This window comes from Poromitra crassiceps (assembly GCF_964638095.1).
Source record: "Poromitra crassiceps genome assembly, chromosome: 14".
Taxonomy (NCBI): Eukaryota; Metazoa; Chordata; class Actinopteri; order Beryciformes; family Melamphaidae; genus Poromitra; species Poromitra crassiceps.
Window position 1 is genome coordinate 5,003,323 of NC_139633.1, and position 27,623 is coordinate 5,030,945.

Here is a 27,623-nt window from a genome sequence, read left to right on the forward strand (position 1 = left end):
CGGGCCGCGCCCCTATTTACCTCCAGCATCTCTGCCACGTCATACAGAAGTGCTCATGATGGCCAGGCGGAAACAACAGCCCATGCTGTACGGTCAGTGATGTAGCCCAGCCTCATACATACAAAACCAGGCTGTCTGTCACTTTCACTTTACTTCTGTGTGTTCTCGGTTATAGCCCGTTCAACCGCCAACGTTACTCCTGGTGTCACACTGGTAAGTAGCGGCAAGTTATGTTATGGAAGGGAATGTGAACGCCGTGTATAGCTAACGTTATATAGCAAGCTAGCTGTGTGTCTGGGTGGAGTTTGAAGGAAGCCCTCGGTTAGCTGGTTATTTGAGACGAGACAGGAGAAGACGAAGATGTTCTATAAATACAGCTGTCATCAGGTAGTGCCTGAGCTGTAAGCTAGCTGTCAGAGCCACAACAGAACCTAGTAATAGCTACTTTAGCTAGCCAGCCAAACCTGTATGATCAATCAGTCAGTCATTTATTTGTCAACGTGGGCAATTGGTGTTGCAACTTGCAGGGAAATAAATTATCTTCTGAATCACAAAATCTGTAGCTACTTGCCTACTGAACCCAGTGGATATGGTCGAGCTATTTACAATTGAGACGACAAGGGGGGCGCCATTATCTCCTCCCCTCACAGCAGGGTGGTCATCTGTAAGTTAAGTGAGTGTCTTTCTTAAAAGCCCACAAACACAATACAGTCATATTCTTGTGTACGTGACTTCTGATCCGGGAATTGAGCCCACAGTGCATCAAATTGTTGAATTCTGCCCCCATGTATAGCCTTAATTGCCCTAATTACCTAGGGCAATTAGGTTGTATTTGTGATGTAATCAGTCACTCGAGCAATTGTGATGCCATCAGTGATGTCACTCGAGCAATTGTGATGTCATCAGTGATGTCATAAATCCTTCCTGGCTCAGCCTATATAAGTGGAAGCAGTGTGTGTTTTTACACGCAAGCATCCGGTCCCATAAAACATCACCAGCAAGCATCCAGTCTGTCCATAAGAGGAAAAAGCAGCTCCTGCTGGTATATCAGTTGTGTGACCCCACAGACCTGCAGTGTAGGACTGAAGAGATACAAACTGTATATCAGTTGTGTGACCCCACAGACCTGCAGTGTAGGACCGAAGAGATACAAACTGTATATCAGTTGTGTGACCCCACAGACCTGCAGCATAGGACCGAAGAGATACAAACTGTATATCAGTTGTGTGACCTCACAGACCTGCAGCGTAGGACCGAAGAGATACAAACTGTATATCAGTTGTGTGACCCCACAGACCTGCAGCGTAGGACCGAAGAGATACAAACTGTATATCAGTTGTGTGACCCCACAGACCTGCAGCGTAGGACTGAAGAGATACAAACTGTATATCAGTTGTGTGACCCCACAGACCTGCAGCGTAGGACCGAAGAGATACAAACTGTATATCAGTTGTGTGACCCCACAGACCTGCAGCGTAGGACCGAAGAGATACAAACTGTATATCAGTTGTGTGACCCACAGACCTGCAGCGTAGGACCGAAGAGATACAAACTGTATATCAGTTGTGTGACCCCACAGACCTGCAGCGTAGGACCGAAGAGATACAAACTGTATATCAGTTGTGTGACCCCACAGACCTGCAGCATAGGACCGAAGAGATACAAACTGTATATCAGTTGTGTGACCCCACAGAGCTGCAGTGTAGGACTGAAGAGATACAAACTGTATATCAGTTGTGTGACCCCACAGACCTGCAGCGTAGGACCGAAGAGATACAAACTGTATATCAGTTGTGTGACCCACAGACCTGCAGCGTAGGACCGAAGAGATACAAACTGTATATCAGTTGTGTGACCCCACAGACCTGCAGCGTAGGACCGAAGAGATACAAACTGTATATCAGTTGTGTGACCCCACAGACCTGCAGCGTAGGACCGAAGAGATACAAACTGTATATCAGTTGTGTGACCCCACATCAGACCTGCAGCGTAGGACCGAAGAGATACAAACTGTATATCAGTTGTGTGACCCCACATCAGACCTGCAGCGTAGGACCGAAGAGATACAAACTGTATATCAGTTGTGTGACCCCACAGACCTGCAGTGTAGGACTGAAGAGATACAAACTGTATATCAGTTGTGTGACCCCACATCAGACCTGCAGCGTAGGACCGAAGAGATACAAACTGTATATCAGTTGTGTGACCCCACAGACCTGCAGCATAGGACCGAAGAGATACAAACTGTATATCAGTTGTGTGACCCCACATCAGACCTGCAGCGTAGGACCGAAGAGATACAAACTGTATATCAGTTGTGTGACCCCACAGACCTGCAGCATAGGACCGAAGAGATACAAACTGTATATCAGTTGTGTGACCCCACAGACCTGCAGCGTAGGACCGAAGAGATACAAACTGTATATCAGTTGTGTGACCTCACAGACCTGCAGCGTAGGACCGAAGAGATACAAACTGTATATCAGTTGTGTGACCCCACAGACCTGCAGCGTAGGACCGAAGAGATACAAACTGTATATCAGTTGTGTGACCTCACAGACCTGCAGCGTAGGACCAAAGAGATACAAACTCCCCAGGTGGCTATTTATCGCTCAGCCTCCCTCTCCATCTAACATCAACTCTGCCAGTACCTCATCCACTCTACAACAGCGAGGCAAGTAACTACTACTTTTGTAAAAACGGAATCAGATGATGAAAAAGCTACATGCTGCAAAGAAACCTGAACCTGCTTTGAATCCCTTAGTTTTAGCTATGCAATGTTCTAAGCAGACTGGATGGCATGCAGCAGAAGCAGATGATAGAACGCTCATCCATAAGAGACTTGAGACTTGACTTGGACTTGTGACCAAAGACGTGAGACTTGACTTGGAGTATAGCTAAAAGACTTCAGCCTTGACTTGGGGACTCTAGCTCAAAGCCTTGAGACTTGCCCGGCCACGACCCATTGCTGCGCAGCAGTTATAATTGTGTTTTGATGCTATGGAAACTAGAAGTGAAGCGCAGTCAACTGACACATTGGAGTATTGACCTATCTAATTATGTTTACTGTAATTAATTAAATATTAAGCCATTTGACTTTGCAGGTCACTTACCTGCCGTAAAAGACAGGTTACAGTATTGATAACTGTTGGCCTTGTTCTGTGAATGGTAGCATTGTGTTAGATGGCCACCTCTCATATTACATATCCTGGATGGGAGGAGACTGGTAGCCGAAACATCTGGTATAAGAAATAAGAGACTGTTAACCCCTTAATGCACTCATGGGCTTCTGTTAAAATAATGACAACATTTCCAGTCTATTTGTCAGTACAAAGTTCTGTGACTTTGACACTCAGAGCAAACATATTGCCAAGGCATGGTTGAGAATAGTAGTTTTGCAGATGTTAACACCTTGACATGGACGATTCAAGTATGCCATTCATTCATTCATTCATTCACGTGTTTCAGTTTCATGCACGTTTAATTCGAGCGTGTCTGTGTTTCATGGTGCTTTTAGAGAACGGATGACAGCATATATAAAAAGGAGAATCCTATCCTATAATTGGTTGTGTGTCTGTTCGTCCGATCGCCTTCAAAATTGGACAAAACATGACATCTGGGTTTTGCCATCAGAAATCCTGTTGTCAATTCATTCATGCCTGTCACTTTTTAAGAGTTGGGCACCAGACGTAGATATCTACCTACTGCGAGACTACAAGTGGTGGGACTATAATTAGGGGGAAGAGGAGTGCTTTGTTCTAGTTTTACCCAGTCCAGCCAAGTTTATGTACTCGTGTGTCTGTGTGTGTGTGTGTGTGTGTGTGTGTGTGTGTGTGTGTGTGTGTGTCGCGCGCACCCCTGATCCCCCGAGCAGAGACTGAGGAATGCTGCTGGACGAGACTCCACTCTTTGAGCCCTCTCTGCTCCAGGAGCTGGACTGGAGCAGCAACACCGTCTCCTTCTCTCCCCCCATCTCGCCCTCCAACCCAGGCCAAGGCCTGGTGCTCCGGCCACTCTGCACTGCAGACTTCAACAGGGGTAAGAAGACAGAGACCGGACTGACAAGACATATATTGTGACACCTTCCTTCCTTGAAATGGTTAGGAGCGTTGGTGATGTCAGTCAGTTGCTTTAAAGGCCACCGCACTGCAGAGGAAATGAAGACTTGACAACAGGTAGAATGGAGATGCCTCTCCAGAAGAGAGCCAACCATGTTGTTTTTGTCTTCCAGGATTTTACAAGGTTTTATCTGAGCTCACCCAGGCAGGTGACGTCACACCAGAGCAGTTCATTAGTAAGTCAGACTTCTCTCACATTGTTACAGGTTCTGATGGGTGTTTTTTTAACAACACTGTCATTAACACATGCATTCAATTCCAGTGCACCCAGTCTAACTCTGTCTCAGTCTAACTTGGTCTCAATGCCCCAAGCAATTGTCTATAGCTATTAGAGTCTAAGTTGCATTTCAGAGGGGTATATTGACACTTTGCAGAAAACATGAGTATAAAAACACAAATTGGAATGAAAAGACAAGAGGAGAAAATAAATAAGATGCTCTTTGTTGTCTCCCAGAGAAGTTTGAGCATATGAAGAAGACGGGAGACTACTACGTCGTCGTGGTGGAAGACACAAATCTGGGACAGGTTGTCGCCACCGCCACGCTGATCGTAGAGCACAAATTCATCCACTCCTGCGCTAAGGTACATTACAGCCTTAACAATGCAGGCAAGAAAAGGGTTAATTCTCACATTTTCCCTTACATCCAATCCCCTTCATATACCTACCCATTGATGTATTGGTAAATGGATAAATTGGGTAAATTAACTTGATGCACTTCTCAGCAAACAACCACCACCATGAACAAAGCCCACTTATGTTTTTAGAATATCATTTTCATGTTTTCTCTTCAGTCTGATATGACCTATTAATATACTGTAACGTAGTTGTATGCTATGAGTCAACATCACAAATATTTATAACGGCTTAAAAAAAGTTGACAATGATATGAATTAACATCATAGTTAGACAAGCATAAACAAATATGCATGAGTAATCTGGGCTAGCAACAGGATGTCCTATTCCCTCAACACAGCTCATGACAGAAGGCCAAAAACTAGAGTTGACTTGGAAAACAGAACCACTGACTAGTCTCCGTTTTACACCATCTCAAACTGAAGCAACGTTGCTAAGATGTTGCAGTTGTGCAGAAGAGGTGTTGCTATAACAAGGTTAGCAGATAAAAATCATACTGATATTCCAAAATATGCCACCGATATTTGACAGTAATGACTTCCATGTCCAGCTCATTTTACCTGGCTTTTGATCTACAATGTGACTTATTATGGGATAAGTTCTTGATCTGATCATTTTGTATACTGTCTGTCGGTCTGTCTGTTTGTGTTGGCAAGAGTGAAGACCCACTCTGTTGTTTTGTTTGCAGAGAGGCCGGGTGGAGGAGGTAGTGGTCAGTGACATATGCAGAAGGAAGCAGCTGGGGAAACTGTGAGTAGCTCTGCCTGAAAGACACATTTCTGTAGCAGCCTGGTAGATTTGATTTTTAGATTCTCGTGTAAGTGTTCCCAAAATCCACACAAAATGATTCCTGAAATGTAGTAAGCATCTCCCTCTGTATGTTTTCCTGCTCATGTTTTCGTTCTACCTTTCTCTGTCTTGTAGGTTAGTTTCGACATTAACTCTTCTCAGCAGAAAGTTGGATTGTTACAAAATCACACTGGAATGTGCTCCCGACAACGTGGCCTTCTACCAGAAGTTTGGCTACTCCGCCTCACATGAGACCTACATGCAGTGTCGGTTCTTCGACTGAGGACAAGAGACTTCACACCCCTTTTTGGGGGGGGGGTTTGACCCCAACTTTACAGACCCATGGAGATCAGGATTTGTACGGACACAGTGCCGGAGTGTAGGAGTGCTGCTCTAGGATGAGTTTTGCCTTTTGGATCACAATGAATGAAACTGCTTTCAGCACACTTCCTCAGAGAGTTTAGAAGTCAATATTTGCTCAAGCCCGTATCTTAGCCTAATGCCATCCTCCGCCCCGTTGGTAACCATTGCTACCTCACCAGGGTGGAGCTCAGACATCATCTTACACCGCCCTCTGACGAAAGGAATGTCACTTGCATATCAGTCTGCTATTCAATTCCTATTTTGTTACATTGTAAATTACTTTGTACAGACATGGAACAAAATGCTAAATATATCTGGTCGGGTCCTATTATATAATTGCAATAAATGCAATTATCGCTTTGGAGATGAAGATGGTACTAATTTATTTATGTTTCTGGTTCCAAAGCAGTTTAATTTTTAAACATTTTCTACAAACAAGAGTTACTGTTTTCTATGAGAAATATCCTGGCAGGATATACTGAAGACCCTGACTGATTTGATCTTAGCCTCAAATGTCTGTCATTTTGATTTATCCTAAACTCACCAATTTTACTATTCTGGTCCTCTCACAAAAGAAAAACAATTAATGGATGAACATGAAAATTAACATGATTGGGGATTTATTTTTATTTTTATGTAGCCATATTTATTTTGTAGAGAAATTGGCTTTGGGTTTTATTATTCTAATATGTGCTCTTGGTAGAGTGCTGCTGAAAGTTGATTAGCAATATCTCAAGACTTTGATCTTTGAGTATAATGTTGCTGGATACCTGATGAAGGCTCTGATACTACAATCATGAATTGCTAAGTCAAGACTGTAATAATGTAATATACCGGTACATTTCTTTTGAACAAAAAAATCTTATATTTTATAAGGTAATAAGTAACTGATGGGAAGTTCTGATTTGTATTTTGTATGGTGAATAATGAATATCAGACATTTGATCACAGTTGTGATTAGGTCCAAAGGATTTTTGGGGGGTACGGATACACTATTTTTTAATTACTTTTCTTAAATTTCCTGTATCTTATTTAAGTTTTGTAGTTAAGTTTGTTAATTATGCCATTATGAACTGGGGAACATATTTAATGTAATTTATTTACAATTATGCAATAGTCAAATAAAACATCTGATGATCTACACAGTATTTGCTTGTCGGAGGTTTCTAGTTCTAGAATACAAATAGATGAAACCTATGCTACAAATCAATTTTGCCAGGATTCCCATTTAAGTAAATGATGGTACATTTATACAACTGAGAAGCTGGGCATGGGAGTAATTTAGTCACAGTACTTAATATACTGTAGTAGTATTACTGTATGATGCCAGTAAACTAAACTGGTGCAGTTATTTAGAAAACGTATGCGTTTGTTCCCTAACCTTGTCCTGCAATTATGCCAGTCTAAACAGAGTGGGTGTTTTAAGTGTAGATACTAGTCATAAAGCAGGGCAACTGCTGGACTGATTTCTGGGGAGATTCATTTTTAAATAGTCTTAAATGCTAACCTGACATCTGTTAAGTGTTGGACCTGTAACCATTTATCTTAGGACCATCAAAAAAGTTACTCACAATCTTATTTTTCAGTCTGTGACTGGAAAACTAGTCTCTAAATTATCAGAACATGATCAAAATGCTGAAAAAGGTTGTGTGAAGCATTTCCACACACTACTGTGATGATACACGCATCTGAACACAGGATTAAGTCAGACTTCTTTTTATTAAGCAGTGAGTTGTTATTTTTCATTCCTTACTATCCCACATTAAGCCTGTTAGTCCATAACTCCCATTATTCCCAAACAAAGGCTTTAGTTATTCCTATTGGCATGTCTTCCTCTGGGCAGATGTCCTGGCTACTTTCCCTTTCGCAGACTGCCCCCTTCTGGCCAGAGTAATAATTCAAGTATCGAAAGTACATTATTGCAATACTGTCCCGCTGCAAATGCAAAATGCTTTAAATACTATAAAACTGAAGAAAAAAAATCCCATCAGTGCATACAGCTTGAGAAAACGAAAACAAAACAAAGAAAAAGATAATTACACAAAATTGTTATCAAATTCTCCCATTCCCCATAAGCTCTGCATGTCTCAGACATCAGGAGTGCTCCCCCTCCCTCCCTCCCTCGGCCCTCCCCCTTAGAAAAAGTTCAAATATTTACATTTTTAATACCAATAAAAATGTAAAAAATTGCTAAGTGTCAGCAAAGCTCATCCATTGTGTGCTGCTGTGACCTGCATTCCTCCAAAGTCCTCGTCTTCTTCCAGGCTGCGTTTACGGCTCCCTGGTTAGGAAACAGTGAGTGAGGAGGAGAAAACAAATGAACCTACAGCAAGACATCGACAAGAATACGTCCCCCCTCCACACCCAGACGTGACGTGACGTGTGTGTCGTTAAAAAGGAGGCTTGTGATGAATTGAATCAAAATAATCTTCTGCTGTAGAATTGTCCTGACTTTTTAAACACTAAAAACACGGTCTGTGCTGTATTGAAGTAGAGAACAGTCAGGGAGAAGGGAAAGACTTAAGGGAGGTGTGAGGAGCCTTGAAGGCAAAGTTTGAATGTTAGCTTCTGTTTTGTTTTGTTTTATTGGCGAGCTATTGTTACAAAACAAGGTGGCATAAAAGATGAAGAAGACAATAACATAACAGTTTACAAATGACGTGCGATAATATGACATTGTTTTTTGTTGTGTCTTTCAATAATGCCTATTCATAACGCTAGCTGCTAGGGAAACTGAGGATAATTAATGCAGTATTTTCAGAGAAACCAGCCACAGTTGAATTAGATAAGTAGTTAGCAATAGTTCACATTTTAAGGGGAAGAGGGACACAGTCAAGTGAGAAATGTAAACGATATGAATGTATATGAAAGCTCCGTTTTAATTGGCTAAGGTGATATTTTTGTTGGTTTATGTGACATAAGCACAGAAGATAATAGTCAGTAGACAGTGGAGGCACAACAATACACCTAATTGATGCATTGTTTGTTTGCAATCATGTTATTTTGTTTCATTAATTCTTGATGCTTTGGCAATATTGTTCTTGAGACCTTCATGCCAATAAAGCAAATTTGAATTTGATTATACATTAAAATAAACAGATGAGAGCTGGACTTGTATAAAAAAGGACTTGTTTTATATGGCTTTATATAGCTCCCACCCCTTAACCCATTGATACCTGATGCAGCATTTGTGTGTGTATCCCTTTAAGACCGCGTCAATGCGGTTTGCGGTCTTAAAGGGATACACACAAATGAGGGATATACACGCAAATGCTGCATCAGGTATCAATGGGTTAAACTAATCTCACTACTATAATAAGGCATAGTTGAGCAATTGTGAGCCGCGAGGCACGCTAAAAATGAGCACGCGAGGTGCTATATTTCTAGTATCACTGTTTCTGCCGTCTATACGCCTGGCTCAACCTTTGACCAAGCCAAACAGCTTCGTCATTGTATCAAAGCCAATCAAATGCTACTCAACACATACAGCCTGCTACTCAACCCATGCAGCCTGCTACTCAACACATACAGCCTGATGCCAAACCCTAGTGTTTTGAATGTAGCCGTGGATTGAGACCAGCTGCTGAAGAATGCAAATGCACATTTCTTGGCAACAGCTTCAGCCAGACCTGCTGGCACAGTGATCAAATAGCATGAGGAGATACTGTAGGTGTGGCTATGAGGAGACACTGTAGGTGTAGCTATGCAGAATGACATGAGGTATATACAAACCTGCCATGCCAGCCTGTAAGGAGAAGGACCTGCCCAGCTGCATCGGCGACATCATTTTGATCGTCAACTTGGCTAAGTAGATCGCTTCATATTCCTGGGAAACAAGTTACTCATTATCACAGCTATAAGGAAATCGGTAGCTGACCTCTCTATCGATAAGATATGTAAAAAAATAAAACATAAAAACAATAAGGTTTTTAACACATTGACTGCCAGCCATTTTTTTCTTGCTGTAGGTAGCTTCTGCCAAGCCGTTTTTTGAGGATTGTGGCTCATTTTACAAGCGCCGAGGATTATTTTCTGCTTGGAGTTTGTGAACATACAATATCTCAAAAGTACTAATAGAATGTGTACTTTCTCTGTCTAAAAGAGTTAGTTTGTAGAGTTAGTAGTTATGTAAGCATTATCAGTTGAATACAGCATGGTTTTAGCATGAGAAAAAATATTCAGAGATAAACGGCTTTTTGTGAAATTCGATAGAGCTGTCACTTTAACCATTCATTTTTGGCTCTCTCTCTCTCTCTCTCTCCCTCCCCCTCTCGCTCTCTCTCTCTCTCTCTCTCTCTCCCTTCCCCTCGCTCTCCCTCCCTCTCTCTCTCTCTCTCTCTCTCTCTCCCTCCCTCTCGCTCTCCCTCCCTCTCTCTCTCTCTCCCTCCCTCTCGGGAGGGAGACGCACTAGGTTTAATCCTAGTGAGAGGGGGAGAGGGAGAGAGAGAGAGAGAGAGAGAGAGAGGGAGGGAGGGAGAGAGAGAGAGCGAGAGAGAGAGAGAGAGAGAGAGGGAGAGAGCGAGAGGCAGAGTTGCTTCAACTCCTCCCTCTTCTTGGCTGCCGCGGCCGTCACAGTCTCAGTGCTTTTGCTGCTCTCCTGTGCCTGTCTGCAGGCTGCTGTTTGAGGAAGTCGGCATGGACTCGCTCGCTTCTTGGGAGTTTTGGTTGAGAGAAGCTTTTGCGATTCTGGTCATATTTATGCTGCGTGTTTCAAAGTGTGTTCCACCTGTAATGTATTATGTAAATTTGCAATCCCGCATCGCCAGCAATCAGTGCGAAAACGAGAGCGTTTTCCCCCAACCATTTTCATGAGAATGTAATACTGTAAAATCGCCTCGCCATTTCCTTGAATGGCTTTGCTCCCTTTTTCTTTGATTTCGCTCGTCTGGGGGAGCACTGTCAACACTTAGTGGGTCGGTAAAATAGATTATACACATTCAATACCTCCAATAATTGTACAGGAGACGTAAAAGGGATTGATCAACGCCCCACCGTCAAAAAAAAAAAAACGTTTTTTTTGACGTATCCATACGTCGCTGGCAGTCAAGCGCTGGATTTTTTTTGACGTATGCATACGTCGCTGGCAGTTAACGTGTTAAGTTTATTTTTGGGGCATTTTTGCCTAAATTTGATAGTTCACAGGGGAGAGACATGAGAAAGACTGGAAGAGAGAGAAGGAGTGACGTGCAACAATTTAAACCCACGCTGTACCACCTCAGCACCAGGACGCACCGGGAATAGGATTTTACATGTCTCCATATCCTGGCTAATATCTGAATATCCCTGTCATCATATTTGTGCTCCCTAAGAATATGAAATTATTCTGAACAAGATCTGGCATTTCTGTGCACTGACCCTTGAGATTATGCTAAACAAAAGCATCTGATATTATTCAGTCTACTCAAATATTCCCAACGGTGTAACACAAGTGTCAGACCAGATGGCCAAATTACAAGTGGCTTGATAAAATGGCTCACAAAGGCCCTTTGAGAAAAGACTGTACAGGTGGTATGTGGATACGGAGCTGACCGAGATCAGGGGCCAGAACCATAACTGGATCATTTAGAATAGGATTACACAACAACAGTTAATAGGTCACTCGCATTGAGCATTGACTCACACTTGGAGATACTGGGATATTATTGCTATCGCATACCCCACATTTAATTATTTTTCAAAGATAAAGGAAACATAATTGTAGTTATTTTAAAGAGCAAACAAAACCAGTGCCATTTTGCAGCCCATTTGAGATACGGCGATGTGTTCGCCCGACAAACTCAGAGAAGCTCATGGCAATATACAGTATCTTGTTAACACTACAGGAACAGATCAGTTGCTTGATGTAGCTACAGCATAAGTGATTTGTTCACAATCACGTATTGATTGGCCTGTCGCAGCCCACGGGTTGACCAATCAGAATTCAAAACGCTATTTCTCTCCATGTCAGAGCTTACCTGTAACTGATGTACAAAGCCCACGTTGGGGTTGATGCAGAACCTCCTCTCCTGGACATGGCTGAAAGCCTCCCTAGAGAAGAAACAGAGCAGCAGGTTACGACAGCAGCCGCTGGAAGACTGAGCAGCTCAACATCGCAAAGCTCAGCTGGCAGCTACTGTGTTATCTTGACAATTCTGTCCTGTAGCAGCAAATTCTAAAGATTGTGATTACCGTAAATTCCGGACTATAAGACGCACCGGTGTATAAGCCGCGGGACCAAAATTGACTATTTTTTTCTTCTATAAGCCGCACCGGACTATAAGCCGCGGGTGTTTTGATGTTTAATTACCATATGAAAGGGTTCGTGCACAGAGAGGAATGTCGGGAAAGAGATCGCTGTTTGGGGAAGCTCCCATTTATTAACATTTCAACAAAACAAAACAAAAGTCAGGTCACTAATCCCCAGACAAAATCACACAACAATAGGCTACCGTATATGTGCAGCAAACCTGTAACCAGAGAAGTCAAGTCACTAATCCTCGTCTTCCTCTTCTTCCTGCGTACTGAAACCACCAAAGTCCTCATCTTCAGTGTCGGAAACGAACAGGTTCAGGGTGGCTTCGTCAACCACTCTCCTCTCTCCTTCAGGTGCCATGGCACGAGTCCGATACCTCACGAGTCCGACACCTCACGAGTCCGAAAAAAGAGGCTAACTTCCCCCAGACCCTAACCCAAAACCTAACCTCTCCCACCCCCACGCCTAAACCTAACATCCCCCAGACCCTAACCCAAAACCTAACCTCTCCCACCCCCACGCCTAAACCTAACCTCCCCCAGACCCTAACCCAAAACCATGAGGTGTCGGACTCGTGAGGTATCGGACTCGTGAGGTATCGGACTAGGGGGCAGTCCCCGTGGCGTCATCCTCTTCATCCCGCAGCAGTCCAGCGTTTTGGAACCCGTTGGTAATTGTGGATGTTTTCACACTCCTATAATATTCCGTGATCTTCCTTTGTGTGAATTCGCCGAAGTTTGTGATTTTCTCCTGATAGTCGGGAGGGAGTTGTTCAGTAGTTCTCCCCCGGACGGACAGTCCCTTTTGCCCAGGTTACGCGCGGCTGCTCTGTTTGATCGGCGGCTGCTCTCTTTTAATGCGAGATTGACTGCTTTCAACTTGAAAGCTGCCTCGTGTGAATTTCTGCGTACCTTCCCCATGGTAAGTGAGAGTGTTGCTTCTACTGCTCGTCTTGTTGTGAATATTCCTTGATCTTCCTTTGTGTGAATTCGCCGAAGTTTGTGATTTTCTCCTGGTAGTCGGGGGAGGGAGTTGTTGCCCGAGTGGCCGTTTGCTTACCGTAATTACCATATGTAAGTGGTCACGCACAGAGGGGATTGTCGGGAAGAGATGGCTGTTTGAGGAAGCTCCCATTTACCGTATTACAACATTTCAACAAAACAACATAACACAACACCACCGTTGTTTATTTTTACAGTGCACACAGTGTCCGCGGTGTGGTGAAAAGAGGGCAAGAGAGGAAATTAAAACAGAAGTGGATTTATAGTTAGAAAGAGTGCTAAAAAAGAGAGATTTTTTTTTTTTTTTTTCTGAAAAAATCCATAGATAAGACGCACCGTTATATAAGCCGCAGGGGCCAAAAAACGGGAAAAAAGCCGCGGCTTATAGTCCGGAATTTACGGTAGTGATGTTAATTGGACATTTGGTTTCATCTTTTTGCACATACTGTATTATAAACAAGTTAACCTAAAACCCTCAGCAGTGGCGCTCAGAGTGATAAACTATACATAAATACTGGTGCATTTTTTTTTTATGTGCATCTTAAGCCTTTAATTGCATCTAAAAACAAGGAACAATCACAAATATTTATTAGAGAAGTCAGAATGTTTGATCCTATTGGGAAAAATGGGAAAGCAATTAATTTGAGATTGGAAACTTACCTGTATTTCATCCCGAAGGTCTCCATAAGGTATGCAATCACTAAGGCAGCACTGAAATGATAAATGGAGACATTTGATGTCCAGCAGTATTTTTTGTATGATCAACTTTTTATTGAGTTTGTCACATGAAAATCGTACACGAGGTACCATAGACAAGGATTCAAATACATACAAACAGCAGGGGTGAACCATGAGTGAATTATGGTATTTTTGGTGGCAGTTAAGCCTGCAAAAATGATTTTCCTAAGGGCTAACCTGGTGTTACCACTAAGGATGGAGTCATCATTGAATAAAAATAAACTAGGCTGTTCAGGAATTTGGGAATTTCAGGATATTTTCAAGACTCTTCGTCACCTTGGACCAGAGGTTCCAAACAGAAGAGCATTCCCAGAGAATATGTTCCAACAGTACTCTGGCTACATTTAGTACAGTTTGGGTGTGGCATAAAAATGTATGCACAAACTTATAGTGAATGAGCTGATGTGCCGATTGGTTTTTTGACAAGATAATATATGAGCCAAAATATGGCCCCAGTTAAGTGGAAGGCCATGTCCCTCGAGGTCACGATTCCACAAGTTAATCACCCCCAGAGTTGTGCCATGTTCAGCTGTAATTTATACTTTTTTTTTATTATTATTATTCTTTTTTACTTCACATCCCTTAGAAACTAGCATCTAGGAACATTATTGGAACATTATATAGGATACATTGCACAGTATAATAATTATAAAATATAAAAAAAATACCTTCTTGAAATCCCTGCATTACCATGAACCAGTACCTTTCCTAGGGGAGGAAGACCAAAGATTGTTGATAATACTGCTCAAGTTAGTGTATTATCTATTCTATTTATGACAACACATTCAAAATGGAAATTGATGCATCATTACCTCCAGTTGCTAAGCAGCTATCAATAAATTCTTTAGTCTGTTAGGAGGTAGGAGCAAAATGAAATGGTAAAACACATCATGCATAACAGAAAACGCACATGGTATGTCCCACATCAATATAGAAATGTTGTTAACAAGGAAGCAATAACTCACCATAGGGAAAAATCTTATAATATTTTCCACTGGATTGTCAGCAATATCTAACACAAGGTATCTACAAAAAATATGACATTTAGTGCATGGGCTAGCAAAAAAGCAGCTATTCTAGGTTAACATCTATTCACACAAAAATGCACTGATGCAATGTGAGTTTCACATCAAATGTTCAGCTATAGCGAGGTCAGATGATAGAGTTCTTACCTAAATGTATGTGGGAAATTAGGCTTGATAAAATTGGCTTCAATGTCTTGACGGACACACACAATATGCGTTATGCCCTGTCTCTCAAGGATTGGCAGCTAGACAGAGAAAAAGAACAGACATCACATGAGCTATAACAATAAGAGACTTAACGATAAAGTGTAATTTACACTCTGATGTGAAAGCCCTCGCCATGCTCGCTATAGGGCAGTTCCCCAAAAATGTGACTGACCGTCAGGTCGACGCGGCTGACGTGAACAGCGCAAGTACAGTAGTATACTATAATGTAGATGGGAGATAACAGCAGAGAGTGAGAGCTAACACCAAGTATATGCACTACATTCTCTCCTTGGGCTAACTTCTAGTCATTGAAATTAAATCATAGTGAAATCACACAATTTAATCATTTTGCTGGGGACTGCCCTGGGACATTCTGAGTATGTATGTCTAGCGTTAGCTGCCGCTGGCAACATCCCAACTCCAGGCTACGTTGAAAGCATGTTTTTCACTGCAGACCCATAGTTTCTCTCGGTCACTCTCCCTGCAACTACTGTCAGTAGTTAGTTAAATTGTTTAGAAATTACCTTGCTTTTCAATGCAGCAGAGTAGGGACCTAAAAACAACCCTGGTACTATCTCCTGAAAAGAAAGACAGAGCAGGATGACATCACTGAAAGCACAGATATAGTTACATTTACAGTATGTTCAGTTGTTTAGAGGTTAAACCTTGTTTCTGTGAGTGATTATGTATTATAGGATGAAGCAAGAGCACTGCATTTACAGTAGGAGCCAGGCTGTCTGTCTGCTAACAATAGTAGCCAATGATACCAAGGAAATCCTCAACTTTGTCCAAACAGACAACAGACCAGATTGTGATCTTGTATATATGACTAGTACTCGCATTGGGGTATAGTAGTCAAACCTATGACACGTTTACCAAAATGTACACACTTGTTATTTTAACTGCTAACGTTAGCAACTGAGAAAAATGTCAAGACAGTATTTATTCAGCTGTGGGGAAAGGCCTTTTGGGATCCACGCCCTGTTTTGGGGAACCACCGCCTTCTGTGAAGACACTGCTGTCAGAACGCCCTTGCTAACGTTACGGAAGGAATTAGCAAACAAATTATAAATAATATAAAAAATGCCAACGTTAATGTTATGTACCTGCATTTCTCGTCTCATTGGATATGCCCAGTCCTGTGAGATAGGAAATAAAATGTTAGCTAACGTTAATAATTGCTCAAAGTGCTCCGGTCAACATGGGTATGATTGCCCAATTTGCCCACATAGCTACGTGGCTAAGTGAATGCCTGGTAGGAAGCTAGGCTATTCAGTGTTCTGGTAGGAAGCTAGGCTATTCAGTGTTCTGGTAGGAAGCTAGGCTATCTGTGTTAGCATAACGCTAGTAAACAATAACTAGGCCGAGGGGGCACATAAGGTGGAGATGGACATGGACCGACATGGCTAGCTAAATACTGACGAGTTCACAAATCGACTGCAATGGGTTTGCCCAAAAAACACGATAGCTTCTCTCCGTTATTTAGCTAGCAAGCAATACAGCTAGTTAGGACTGTTGTGGTGATGATAGCTAACATTAGCCAGGCAAACACACACACACATGACATTCCAGTTAATGCCAGTTGCCGTGCACACATACCAGAAGATCCTCGTTGGACGCGGGCAGAGACGGGAACTGGAGTTTGTTCTCGTCCATTCTGCAGTGTGTGCGTGCGGGCGGGCACCGGCGGCCCGGCTGGCTCTGTGCACGGTGTCGCTGTTTGTAACGGCGGGTTAGCTGGAGAACCGTGTCGGTTTGTTTTCAGCTTGTTCCACATGCATGTCCGCCATGCTGCTGCTGTCCCCTGACAGCTCTGTCACGTGACCACGCACGACTTGGACGGTGGACGTGTGGAAAGAACAGAACAAGAAGGAGCCAAAGGAGAGCAACAGCGGCATCTAGTGGTCACTGTCCGACACTCACAGGTAACTTTGTTACAGTTTAACACTTGACAAGTTGACAACATAAAATACTAAACTTGACCTTAGTTTAACTCCTGTAGCTAAATTGTTCCCTAGCAACAGAATTCCAGTGAAATCATACCGGTATGTAAAAATCGGTAACGCTTTAGAATACAGCCCGCAAATAAGCATGTAGTTAGAGTATAACAACGGGGTTTAGGGCTGTAGTTATAGTCTAACTACGGGGTTTAAGGAGTGAATTATAAGATCTGTACTTATAGTCTAACTACGGGGTTTAAGGAGTGTAGTTATAGTATAACAACGGGGTTTAAGGAGTGTAGTTATGGTATAACAACGGGGTTTAAGGAGTGTAGTTATAGTCTAACAACAGGGTTTAAGGAGTGTAGTTAGAGTATAACAACGGGTTTAAGGAGTGTAGTTAGAGTATAACAACGGGGTTTAAGGAGTGAAAAAATACTTTAACTAGAGGGTAACAAGATCTGTACTTATAGTCTAACTACGGGGTCGCGGGCTGTATTATGAAGCAGGGGACAAATGTTTGTACTTATAGGCTAATTATGGGGTACCACACTGTACTTACAGGGTAACTACGGGGTTTAAGGAGTGTAGTTAGAGTATAACAACGGGGTTTAAGGAGTCTAGTTAGAGTATAACAACGGGGTTTAAGGAGTCTAGTTAGAGTATAACAACGGGGTTTAAGGAGTGTAGTTATAGTCTAACAACGGGGTTTAAGGAGTGTAGTTAGAGTATAACAACGGGGTTTAAGGAGTGTAGTTAGAGTATAACAACAGGGTTTAAGGAGTGTAGTTAGAGTATAACAACGGGGTTTAAGGAGTGTAGTTAGAGTATAACAACGGGGTTTAAGGAGTCTAGTTAGAGTATAACAACGGGGTTCAAGGAGTGTAGTTAGAGTATAACAACGGGGTTTAAGGAGTCTAGTTAGAGTATAACAACAGGGTTTAAGGAGTGTAGTTAGAGTATAACAACGGGGTTTAAGGAGTGTAGTTAGAGTATAACAACGGGGTTTAAGGAGTCTAGTTAGAGTATAACAACGGGGTTTAAGGAGTGTAGTTAGAGTATAACAACGGGGTTTAAGGAGTCTAGAGTATAACAACGGGGTTTAAGGAGTCTAGTTAGAGTATAACAACGGGGTTTAAGGAGTCTAGTTAGAGTATAACAACGGGGTTTAAGGAGTCTAGTTAGAGTATAACAACGGGGTTTAAGGAGTCTAGTTAGAGTATAACAACGGGGTTCAAGGAGTGTAGTTAAGAGTATAACAACGGGGTTTAAGGAGTCTAGTTAGAGTATAACAACGGGGTTTAAGGAGTGTAGTTAGAGTATAACAACGGGGTTTAAGGAGTCTAGTTAGAGTATAACAACGGGGTTTAAGGAGTCTAGTTAGAGTATAACAACGGGGTTTAAGGAGTCTAGTTAGAGTCTATTGTTATACTCCGTTGTTACACTCTAACTAGACTCCTTAAACCCCGTTGTTATACTCTAACTAGACTCCTTAAACCCCATTGTTATACTCTAACTAGACTCCTTAAACCCCGTTGTTATACTCTAACTACACTCCTTAAACCCCGTTGTTATACTCTAACTACACTCCTTAAACCCCGTTGTTATACTCTAACTACACTCGTTAAACCCCGTTGTTATACTCTAACTACACTCCTTAAACCCCGTTGTTAGACTATAACTACACTCCTTAAACCCCGTTGTTATACTCTAACTAGACTCCTTAAACCCCGTTGTTATACTCTAACTAGACTCCTTAAACCCCGTTGTTATACTCTAACTACACTCCTTAAACCCTGTTGTTATACTCTAACTACACTCCTTAAACCCCGTTGTTATACTCTAACTAGACTCCTTAAACCCCGTTGTTATACTCTAACTACACTCCTTAAACCCCGTAGTTACCCTGTAAGTACAGTGTGGTACCCCATAATTAGCCTATAAGTACAAACATTTGTCCCCTGCTTCATAATACAGCCCGCGACCCCGTAGTTAGACTATAAGTACAGATCTTGTTACCCTCTAGTTAAAGTATTTTTTCACTCCTTAAACCCTGTTGTTATACTCTAACTACACTCCTTAAACCCGTTGTTATACTCTAACTACACTCCTTAAACCCTGTTGTTAGACTATAACTACACTCCTTAAACCCCGTTGTTATACCATAACTACACTCCTTAAACCCCGTTGTTATACTATAACTACACTCCTTAAACCCCGTAGTTAGACTATAAGTACAGATCTTATAATTCACTCCTTAAACCCCGTAGTTAGACTATAACTACAGCCCTAAACCCGTTGTTATACTCTAACTACATGCTTATTTGCGGGCTGTATTCTAAAGCGTTACCTAAAAATCAGTAGCCTACATCACATATTCCAGTAGATCACAAGTACAAGTAGCTACATCAACAACACACAGGTTGAGAAAGAAAGAAAGAAAGAAAGAAAGAAAGAAAGAAAGAAAGAAAGAAAGAAAGAAAGAAAGAAAAAAAAGTGTGACGTCATCCACACACACACACACACACACACACACACAGAGTCTATTGGAATTTCAGGCATTGCAATACATTTTGTTCTCTAGTTAAAATGGGGCTTTATCTAGGCCACTGTAACTCAAAGGGATGGGAGGGGCGAGTGAGCGGGGTGGGTAGTAACAGTGATGGTGGGGTGGGTAGTAACAGTGATGGTGGAGTGGGTAGTAACAGCGATGGTGGGGTGGATAGTAACAGTGATGGTGGGGTGGGTAGTAACAGTGATGGTGGGGTGGGTAGTAACAGTGACGGTGGGGTGGGTAGTAACAGTGATGGTGGAGTGGGTAGTAACAGTGATGGTGGGGTGGGTAGTAACAGTGATGGTGGGGTGGGTAGTAACAGTGATGGTGGTGGGGTGGGTAGTAACAGTGATGGTGGGGTGGGTAGTAACAGTGATGGTGGGGTGGGTAGTAACAGTGATGGTGGGGTGGGTAGTAACAGTGATGGTGGAGTGGGTAGTAACAGCGATGGTGGGGTGGGTAGTAACAGTGATGGTGGGGTGGGTAGTAACAGCAATGGTGGGGTGGGTAGTAACAGTGATGGTGGGGTGGGTAGTAACAGTGATGGTGGGGTGGGTAGTAACAGCGATGGTGGGGTGGGTAGTAACAGTGATGGTGGGGTGGGTAGTAACAGTGATGGTGGGGTGGGTAGTAACAGTGATGGTGGGGTGGGTAGTAACAGTGATGGTGGGGTGGGTAGTAACAGTGATGGTGGGGTGGGTAGTAACAGCATGGTGGGGTGGGTAGTAACAGCATGGTGGGGTGGGTAGTAACAGTGATGGTGGGGTGGATAGTAACAGTGATGGTGGGGTGGGTAGTAACAGTGATGGTGGGGTGGATAGTAACAGTGATGGTGGGGTGGGTAGTAACAGTGATGTTGGGGTGGGTAGTAACAGTGATGGTGGGGTGGGTAGTAACAGCATGGTGGGGTGGGTAGTAACAGTGATGGTGGGGTGGGTAGTAACAGTGATGGTGGGGTGGGTAGTAACAGTGATGGTGGGGTGGGTAGTAACAGTGATGGTGGGGTGGGTAGTAACAGTGATGGTGGGGTGGGTAGTAACAGCGATGGTGGGGTGGGTAGTAACAGTGATGGTGGGGTGGGTAGTAACAGTGATGGTGGGGTGGGTAGTAACAGCGATGGTGGGGTGGGTAGTAACAGCGATGGCGGGGTGGGACTGTGCCAGAGACCTGGCAGTGTTGTTGCAGTTCCTACTGGTCGGTGATGGAGGTCAATGGAAGTCATAGATTACATAATGGCCCTTTCTTAACTTGCAAGTGCTCCCACCTGCACCTGTTAAAGTGTCACTCTCTGCCTTAAAACCACAAACTACTTCACCCTGCATGGGTCACCTCAGCTCAACTCAACTTGTTTTCAAAACCAACACTGCATTGTGTGACCTAAATAACACCATATTCAAAATCTACTGAAACATTTAGAGTGTATTGAATCACTTTATCTGAGATAAGATAAGGTAAGTTTACCTTCAGTTGGAGGGCATGAGACGTGCAAAAATTGAGAGAATAGATATCTATACAGGTTAGAAGGAAACAAGTCTTTTTAAATAAAACAAAAATAAAATAAAAAGTAAAATTGTCAAATTCTGATAGAATCTGGACTCCCAAAATAGAACTCATTAACCCCCAAAATGATTTTGCCACATTGGTAACAGTTGTGAGTTTCATAGACATGGACCGACATGGCTAGCTAAATACTGACGAGTTCACAAATCGACTGCAATGGGTTTGCCCAAAAAACACGATAGCTTCTCTCCGTTCTTTAGCTAGCAAGCAATAAAGCTAGCGTTAGTCAGTTTCCCTTTAACAAACTTATCAGGTTGTGATTGCGGTAGCGATCCCTGATGAGAAACTTTATAAAGAACCTTATAAAACCAAACACTAACTGAGCTGACAGAATGATAAGGTTCTATCTGTGTTTGGACCGTCATCAAAATTCAACCAAAAAAAACATCAAACCCAGGATTTTGATATTGTATATTCAAAGCATGGGAGTGTAGGTCTTGGGGGACTAATACAGATTTATTACCAGTTTTGCCAGCTGGGATGTCAAAACGTTGATGCTCTGTAGCTTTTAACTGCGCTCAACCCAGATAGAACCTTATAATACCAAGGTCATAATGCACTGTAGACCAGAGCTGAAGCCAAGGAAAACATGGAACCTCTGTTTACATGTCCTGAGTGCTGATTGGAGATTAATTTGACCTTTCAGCTTCTTGTGGATAGCATAGGATACCTATTAGGTGAATGACGTTAGATTTTGGTAAACAGCTGCTGCAACCGCCCACTAGATACTGTTTATAAGGAGTCTCTGTGACAGACTGTTAGGAGAGAGTGTGTTTCCTGTGCAGACTGCGTGTTGTGACATTGTGTTGTGACAGAATGATCAAATCTATCGTCCTATTGATCTTCCTGGCAGTGGGATGTTTCGCCCAACCTGACCGTTGCGGTGAGTAAAATAAATATATAGCATTTTATTCTGTACTTTTTAGCATTAGAAATCACACGTAAGGGTTTGTTTTTCTGAATAAAACTGTAGTAGCCTAACATATTGAATAGGACAACTGCATACAATGAAGTATTAATCACCCAACTCAACCTTTTGCATTATATTGCAAGTAATATATTTGTTTTGCATACAATACACACAGTTACACTGCATATGCAACAAATGTAATTTAATTGCATCATTAATTCACTTCTTCGACTATTTTAGCCTGTTTCTTTTTTTATTATATATTGACTAAAGACTCCTTATCTCTAACAGCATCTCCACCTCTTCTGTCTGGGGCTTTGACTATGGCAAGTGTTTCTTTCAAATGAAATATTGATCAAGTTACAATCATAGCATAGACATTTCTGAAACTAGGCCCACATTTGGTCATGTTAAAATTAGACGATTAGTGATTAGAAGCTCTTATATCAGGCTAACACGTTACTGATATAGGGCTTTGTGTGTTAATAAGTATCCTTGTAAAAATACCATACGACTATAGATGACTACCATATCCTGTATATCTGAACCAAAGTGTTATCCTAATGATCTCTCAGGTAAAGAGTCTGTGACCTGTGAAATAAATCCAAATTCTCCCTTTCACAGGTCGGTGAAAAAAAACATACGGTGTCCCATGCCGTATTTATCTATGATGCTGCTGGCCAGCGTGTCAGAATCAGAGCGATTGTCAGTCTTGGCAACACAACTTTCCACTCCGATGCTCTCCTGAACTACAAAGAGGTATGTATCATTATGAACTAGAAAAGTGCCCGCTACGCCTACGACATCATCAGTGATGTCATACCCCACCGCTACAGCTACGAAGGAAAATAACTAACTTGCACATTTAGAGAGAAAGAAAAACATCAGTCAACAGCATTTTTCAATTAAAGGTGAAACAACACAGATATGATGGTTTTATACAGTTGTTACAAAGGCTCCGCATCAATGCCAATTCGCTGGCCGCCCCCCCCCCCGAGCATATATACAGGCTATATACCAATGCACTAGCTCTGCAGGTTCACGGTTCGACATCCACATAGCTTCAATGCCCAGGAGAGCACAAGCAGGCTGGCTGGGTTCAATGTATGACTATTTTACAATTCACTATAGGCCTACACAGAAACAGGTGCTTAGATTTTAAACTTTTTATGTTACTCAATATCATGTTTTGTGGTGTCCTCTCTCGACTCTGCTCCATTCTACAAAACTCAGATCCTACTCATTCCCACTCTAATCCATCCCTCTCTACATCCAATATCATTTCCCTGTGTCTACCAGCATGTCATCTATTCCATCCATGAGCGAAACCACACCTGCGTCAAGTCTCGCCTGGAGGGTGACTTCCATCCCCTGGAGATCCCCAAGGATGCCCATCCCGTGGCTGTTGTCTATGTGGGCAGCTCCTCCGCCCCTCTGGATGGACTGGAGATCAGTGCTTGGATGGGAGAGACGAAGACCAAGTGTAAGAGAGCCGACGTCCAAACAAATAATTTTGTATTTTGTAGATGCCAGTCTTAGATTAAAATGTTAAACAATAACTGGGAGATACCAGATGCGATGTTTTTAAGTAGCCTATGTGGACACAGGGACATTATGAAGTATCTACATTATACATACTGTATTATATCACCCATCAGCCTAATTACCTGATTAATTTTGCACACACCCACCTATGCAAAACACCCATTGCTTTTCAGTGCCATAATGTAAGAACCACAAGAGAGTATTTCAGCTTTAACCTTTCGTCACAGACAATTAGCAGGAATTGAGCAATGCTATTAAACAGGGGCAGTTTTAATGTATTCAGGAATTCATATACTGATCTGCAGTTTTCATCTGGCTGCTTAAAGCTGGCTTTTATTCTGGCACTTTATTGACTCACATACTTTCATTCTTGTGTGATTATTCAGCCAAGTACCTGATGTCAGTCACCATCTCTGGTTGTATTCCTGTGAGCACCACCTACCACACTGACAGAACTGGATGGGTGACGATAAGGTCAGTCTTTGATCTGTAACTCATGCACTTTAGCAAACATGTTTTCCAGCAAACACACACCATATCACCCAGACACCCACCGTGTCACCAGCATATGGAAAGAGATTTCAACACTAACAGAGGTTATCGCTGATAATAATGCAAATCTAACTACAATTACATCAAATAAATATATATATTTAAAATGGTCAGAAAAAAGAAAATCAGAAAGAAAATGCAAATAGTTTTCAAAATAAAAGAAAAGGCTTGAAGTAACAAGGATTATTGGGACTGGGAGCAGCCAATATCACATTTCATTTCATTTTGAGATGACGGGGATAGGCAGGCACAGGCCAAAAATGTGAAAACTGTTGACCAAAGTCAAATAGGGTTATAAGGTGAACATGCTTATAGAATATGCTGTCAGAAGCAGAAGAAAAAGAACAGAAAGAATATTTTGGAATTTTCAATTTTTATCTGTAAGTTTCAGTAAGTGAATAAAAAAATCACATCTTGCTCTGTCTTCCTATTTATTCACAGCTTTTATAACAACGTAATTGGCGTGGAGAACCCCGAGGCGCTTGAGCCCCCGCCTTACTGTCAGGACGTCCAGCTCAGCGACGGCCCCTCTGACTTCTACAGCGTGTTTGAAAAACACTGAGTGATCTCCTATGGCTCAGTGCTGGTTTTATAGCACTCAACCTCTCAATAAAAAAATACGAAATATTCACTCACTCGACGTTGAGAATGATGTTTTGACTGAATGAAGAATAAAGATAGAGCTGTTATAAAACAAAATGAAACAGAAACTGTGATCGCATTGGAAAGAAAGTTATACCAAATCACGACTTTCTTCAGTAATAGCGCTGACGTATGACGTATAACGTATGAAAAATGTTTCTGTCATGGATAGAAGCATGGATCGAGAGCCTCTGAAACACTGTGATCCACGACAGCTGAAGGCAGCTCTCAAGTGGTTAGCCTGCACCTGCCTCCTTGCTTCTATTAAAACAATGTTGAATGTTGTCTTTAAAAAAGCAACATAGTAACACTTCAAATGTCTACATAGTGGTATGTGGACACTGGACCCTTTCAGCTCAAATTCCCAATGCACACAAGCCAGCCAGTAGATCAGTCATCCACTTGTCACCCACCAGATGGCAGTCTAACATAACATATTTTAAAGCCAGCAGAAGGTGCTGGGCATGGCCGAATCCATCAATGCCTGGGAACTTCAGATAGTAGCTTGGTTTTGGTGAAAATGCTCATCACTTTGTATGGGGCTGCAGTGCCGGTGTTAATGTACCTCTCATTTTGACACCGCCTTCCAGCCGACGGCTGTTGGGTTTGGTGTGATGAGAAGACCTGGAGCTTGAAACACGATCAATAATAAATGGGGTGTGTCGGGCTTCTGATTCCTTGTATTGGCTATATATATAGCAGAACATCAGTTCAATGTATTGTTGTCTCATAGCTGTTTAGATGAGGCTGTTGATCCCATCCCTCAAACACTGCCGGTGTCTATTCATTTGATGTCATCTCCTGTAAATAAGGACAAGAAAATAGGTTTTCAACACAATGTGAATGTGATCACACACTGTCATGAATATTTTACACAAATATGAACATGTTCTTACAAATCATTTATGTTTTCTCTACATCATCGCCATCATATTTTGTTAATGTGCCTGTGATAGAATCTTGTGTTTGGTCTGGACCCAATTAATATCAAACTTACAATAACGAATCATGACCTTTCCACACAGGGACCTTCAGTCAGAATGGTGTGCACACACACACTGCAGGGGTGTAGTGGTAAATACAGAGGTGGCTAAACTATTCAAAGTGGGTAGTTTAGCCACCTTGTTTCCCCACATTGATTTATACAGTTAGTCTCACCCCTCCACTGCCCCATTGCACTGTAGGTTGCACAAAGCACTTCACGTTGCATTGTTTTCACACATGCATATACCGAGCATTGTTTTTTGTGCTGTTTAAGTTATTCTGTGGTTTAAGTTATTCTGCGGTGTTAATTATGTATTGTTATTTCATAAAAGTGTCACTTGTAAAAAAAAAAAAACAGCTTGCGTTAATTTGTCTTTTTTTTATGTCTTTCTCATAATAATAGGCTCCAAGTCCGAATCCGAGGCAATTAAGCCTCACGTCATCCTGCCTGCTGCCCCGGTCGCTGCTCCACCCTCTGCAGATCTGGGGAGAGACTAGCACCATGCTTCCTCCGACACATGCGCAGTAGCCAGCCGCTTCTTTTCACCTGCAGTGGGGAGGTTCACACGAGAGAGACTGAGGGAGAGGGAGAGAGAGAGGGGGAGAGAGGAGAGGGAGAGAGACTGAGGGAGAGGGAGAGGGAGAGGGGGAGAGAGGAGAGGGAGAGAGCCTGAGGGAGAGGGAGAGAGGAGAGGGGGAGAGAGGAGAGGGAGAGAGACTGAGGGAGAGGGAGAGGGGGAGAGAGGAGAGGGAGAGAGCCTGAGGGAGAGGGGGAGAGAGGAGAGGGAGAGAGACTGAGGGAGAGGGAGAGAGACTGAGGGAGAGGGAGAGAGAGAGGGGGAGAGAGGAGAGGGAGAGAGACTGAGGGAGGGCATGCAAGTATGCGAGGCAGGGCCAGCTGAGCGAGCTGCAGCGCGGGCGAGCCTAGGAATTGAGCCTAGGAATTGAGCCTAAATAAATATCCTAAACAAATCAATTGAAAACCAGACTATTATAGGCTCCCCCTTTTTTCTTTTCTTTTTAGAATATCCGAATACCAAAGTTGGAAACCGAATACTCGAATATTCAGACACAGCCCTAGAATACACACCAGCAGTATTTCACTGGAATGGATTCACTCCGTGCTAAAAAACGCCTCACCCAGGATCATCTATAGGCTATGTGGTGTGTCCAAACAACAGCAACTCCCGCTCTCTCCCTCCTACTTGTTCTTGAGGCTCAGCACATCATTACTAAGGTACTGATTACAGGCGGAAAGCGATACAAGCGAGGAGGCGGCCCCTGATGCTTAATTGGTCGGATGTAATAACGGGGAGGTGATATGTGGGCCCTTAATTGTGTGTTTACCGCACTATTTATTGGAGAGCGTCCCTCCCTGGGCTGCTTGTTGATGAGGTGAGCCGTGTTTTCTGCTGGCGTGCCATCAATCCTGCTTCATTAAGGACACGGCGTACAGGAAGTGAGACGTTCACAGGGTTTGTCTCCCAGCATGCAGTGGGCAGAGGCGTCAAGCTGCTTTAATCACTTTCAAATTCCCACTGACATCAAATTTGTTGAGGAAAAAACTCCAAAACAATAAAGAGATTATGATTTGTTGCCTGGTTGATTTTCCCTTTTTAAGTTGATAAGTTTGTGCGAGAGGGAGGAAATAAATGAGGAAGTGAATGAATGAGGTGGTGATGATGGTGGTGATGGTGGTGGTGGTGGGGTGGTATAGCCTACTGTATGCCACAAGTTCTCCTTTCTCTGCAATTCTTGCTTGAGCACATTTTTCAAAGAAACCTCTGATCCAACACTTTCTCACTCCCAACTAGAGATGTAACGGTATG

At 42.6% G+C, this 27,623-nt stretch overlaps 3 protein-coding genes across 3 annotated transcripts; 2 read left to right on the forward strand and 1 right to left on the reverse strand.

Moving 5' to 3' along the window:
* Positions 1–75: 75 nt before the first annotated feature.
* Positions 76–7,012, forward strand: LOC310788987 (glucosamine 6-phosphate N-acetyltransferase-like). The gene is made up of 6 exons (XM_083650596.1): positions 76–213; positions 3,875–4,038; positions 4,232–4,294; positions 4,573–4,700; positions 5,441–5,502; positions 5,677–7,012. The coding sequence occupies exons 2-6, from the start codon at positions 3,885–3,887 to the stop codon at positions 5,822–5,824; spliced, it is 555 nt and encodes a 184-aa protein (XP_083506722.1). The 5' UTR covers positions 76–213; positions 3,875–3,884; the 3' UTR covers positions 5,825–7,012.
* Positions 7,013–7,629: 617 nt separating this feature from the next.
* styx (serine/threonine/tyrosine interacting protein) lies at positions 7,630–16,899 on the reverse strand. The gene is made up of 11 exons (XM_083651083.1): positions 16,707–16,899; positions 16,214–16,246; positions 15,632–15,685; positions 15,048–15,145; positions 14,841–14,901; positions 14,688–14,724; positions 14,544–14,583; positions 13,798–13,848; positions 11,859–11,931; positions 9,637–9,730; positions 7,630–8,185 (listed from the first exon to the last, which is right to left on the reverse strand). The coding sequence occupies exons 1-11, from the start codon at positions 16,761–16,763 to the stop codon at positions 8,112–8,114; spliced, it is 672 nt and encodes a 223-aa protein (XP_083507209.1). The 5' UTR covers positions 16,764–16,899; the 3' UTR covers positions 7,630–8,111.
* Positions 16,900–20,741: 3,842 nt separating this feature from the next.
* LOC310788757 (ependymin-like) lies at positions 20,742–24,730 on the forward strand (the record flags this gene model as incomplete). The annotated part of the gene is made up of 4 exons (XM_083650321.1): positions 20,742–20,795; positions 23,371–23,554; positions 24,003–24,090; positions 24,610–24,730. 4 exons carry the CDS (start codon positions 20,742–20,744, stop codon positions 24,728–24,730), a joined length of 447 nt encoding a protein of 148 aa, XP_083506447.1.
* Positions 24,731–27,623: the final 2,893 nt, after the last annotated feature.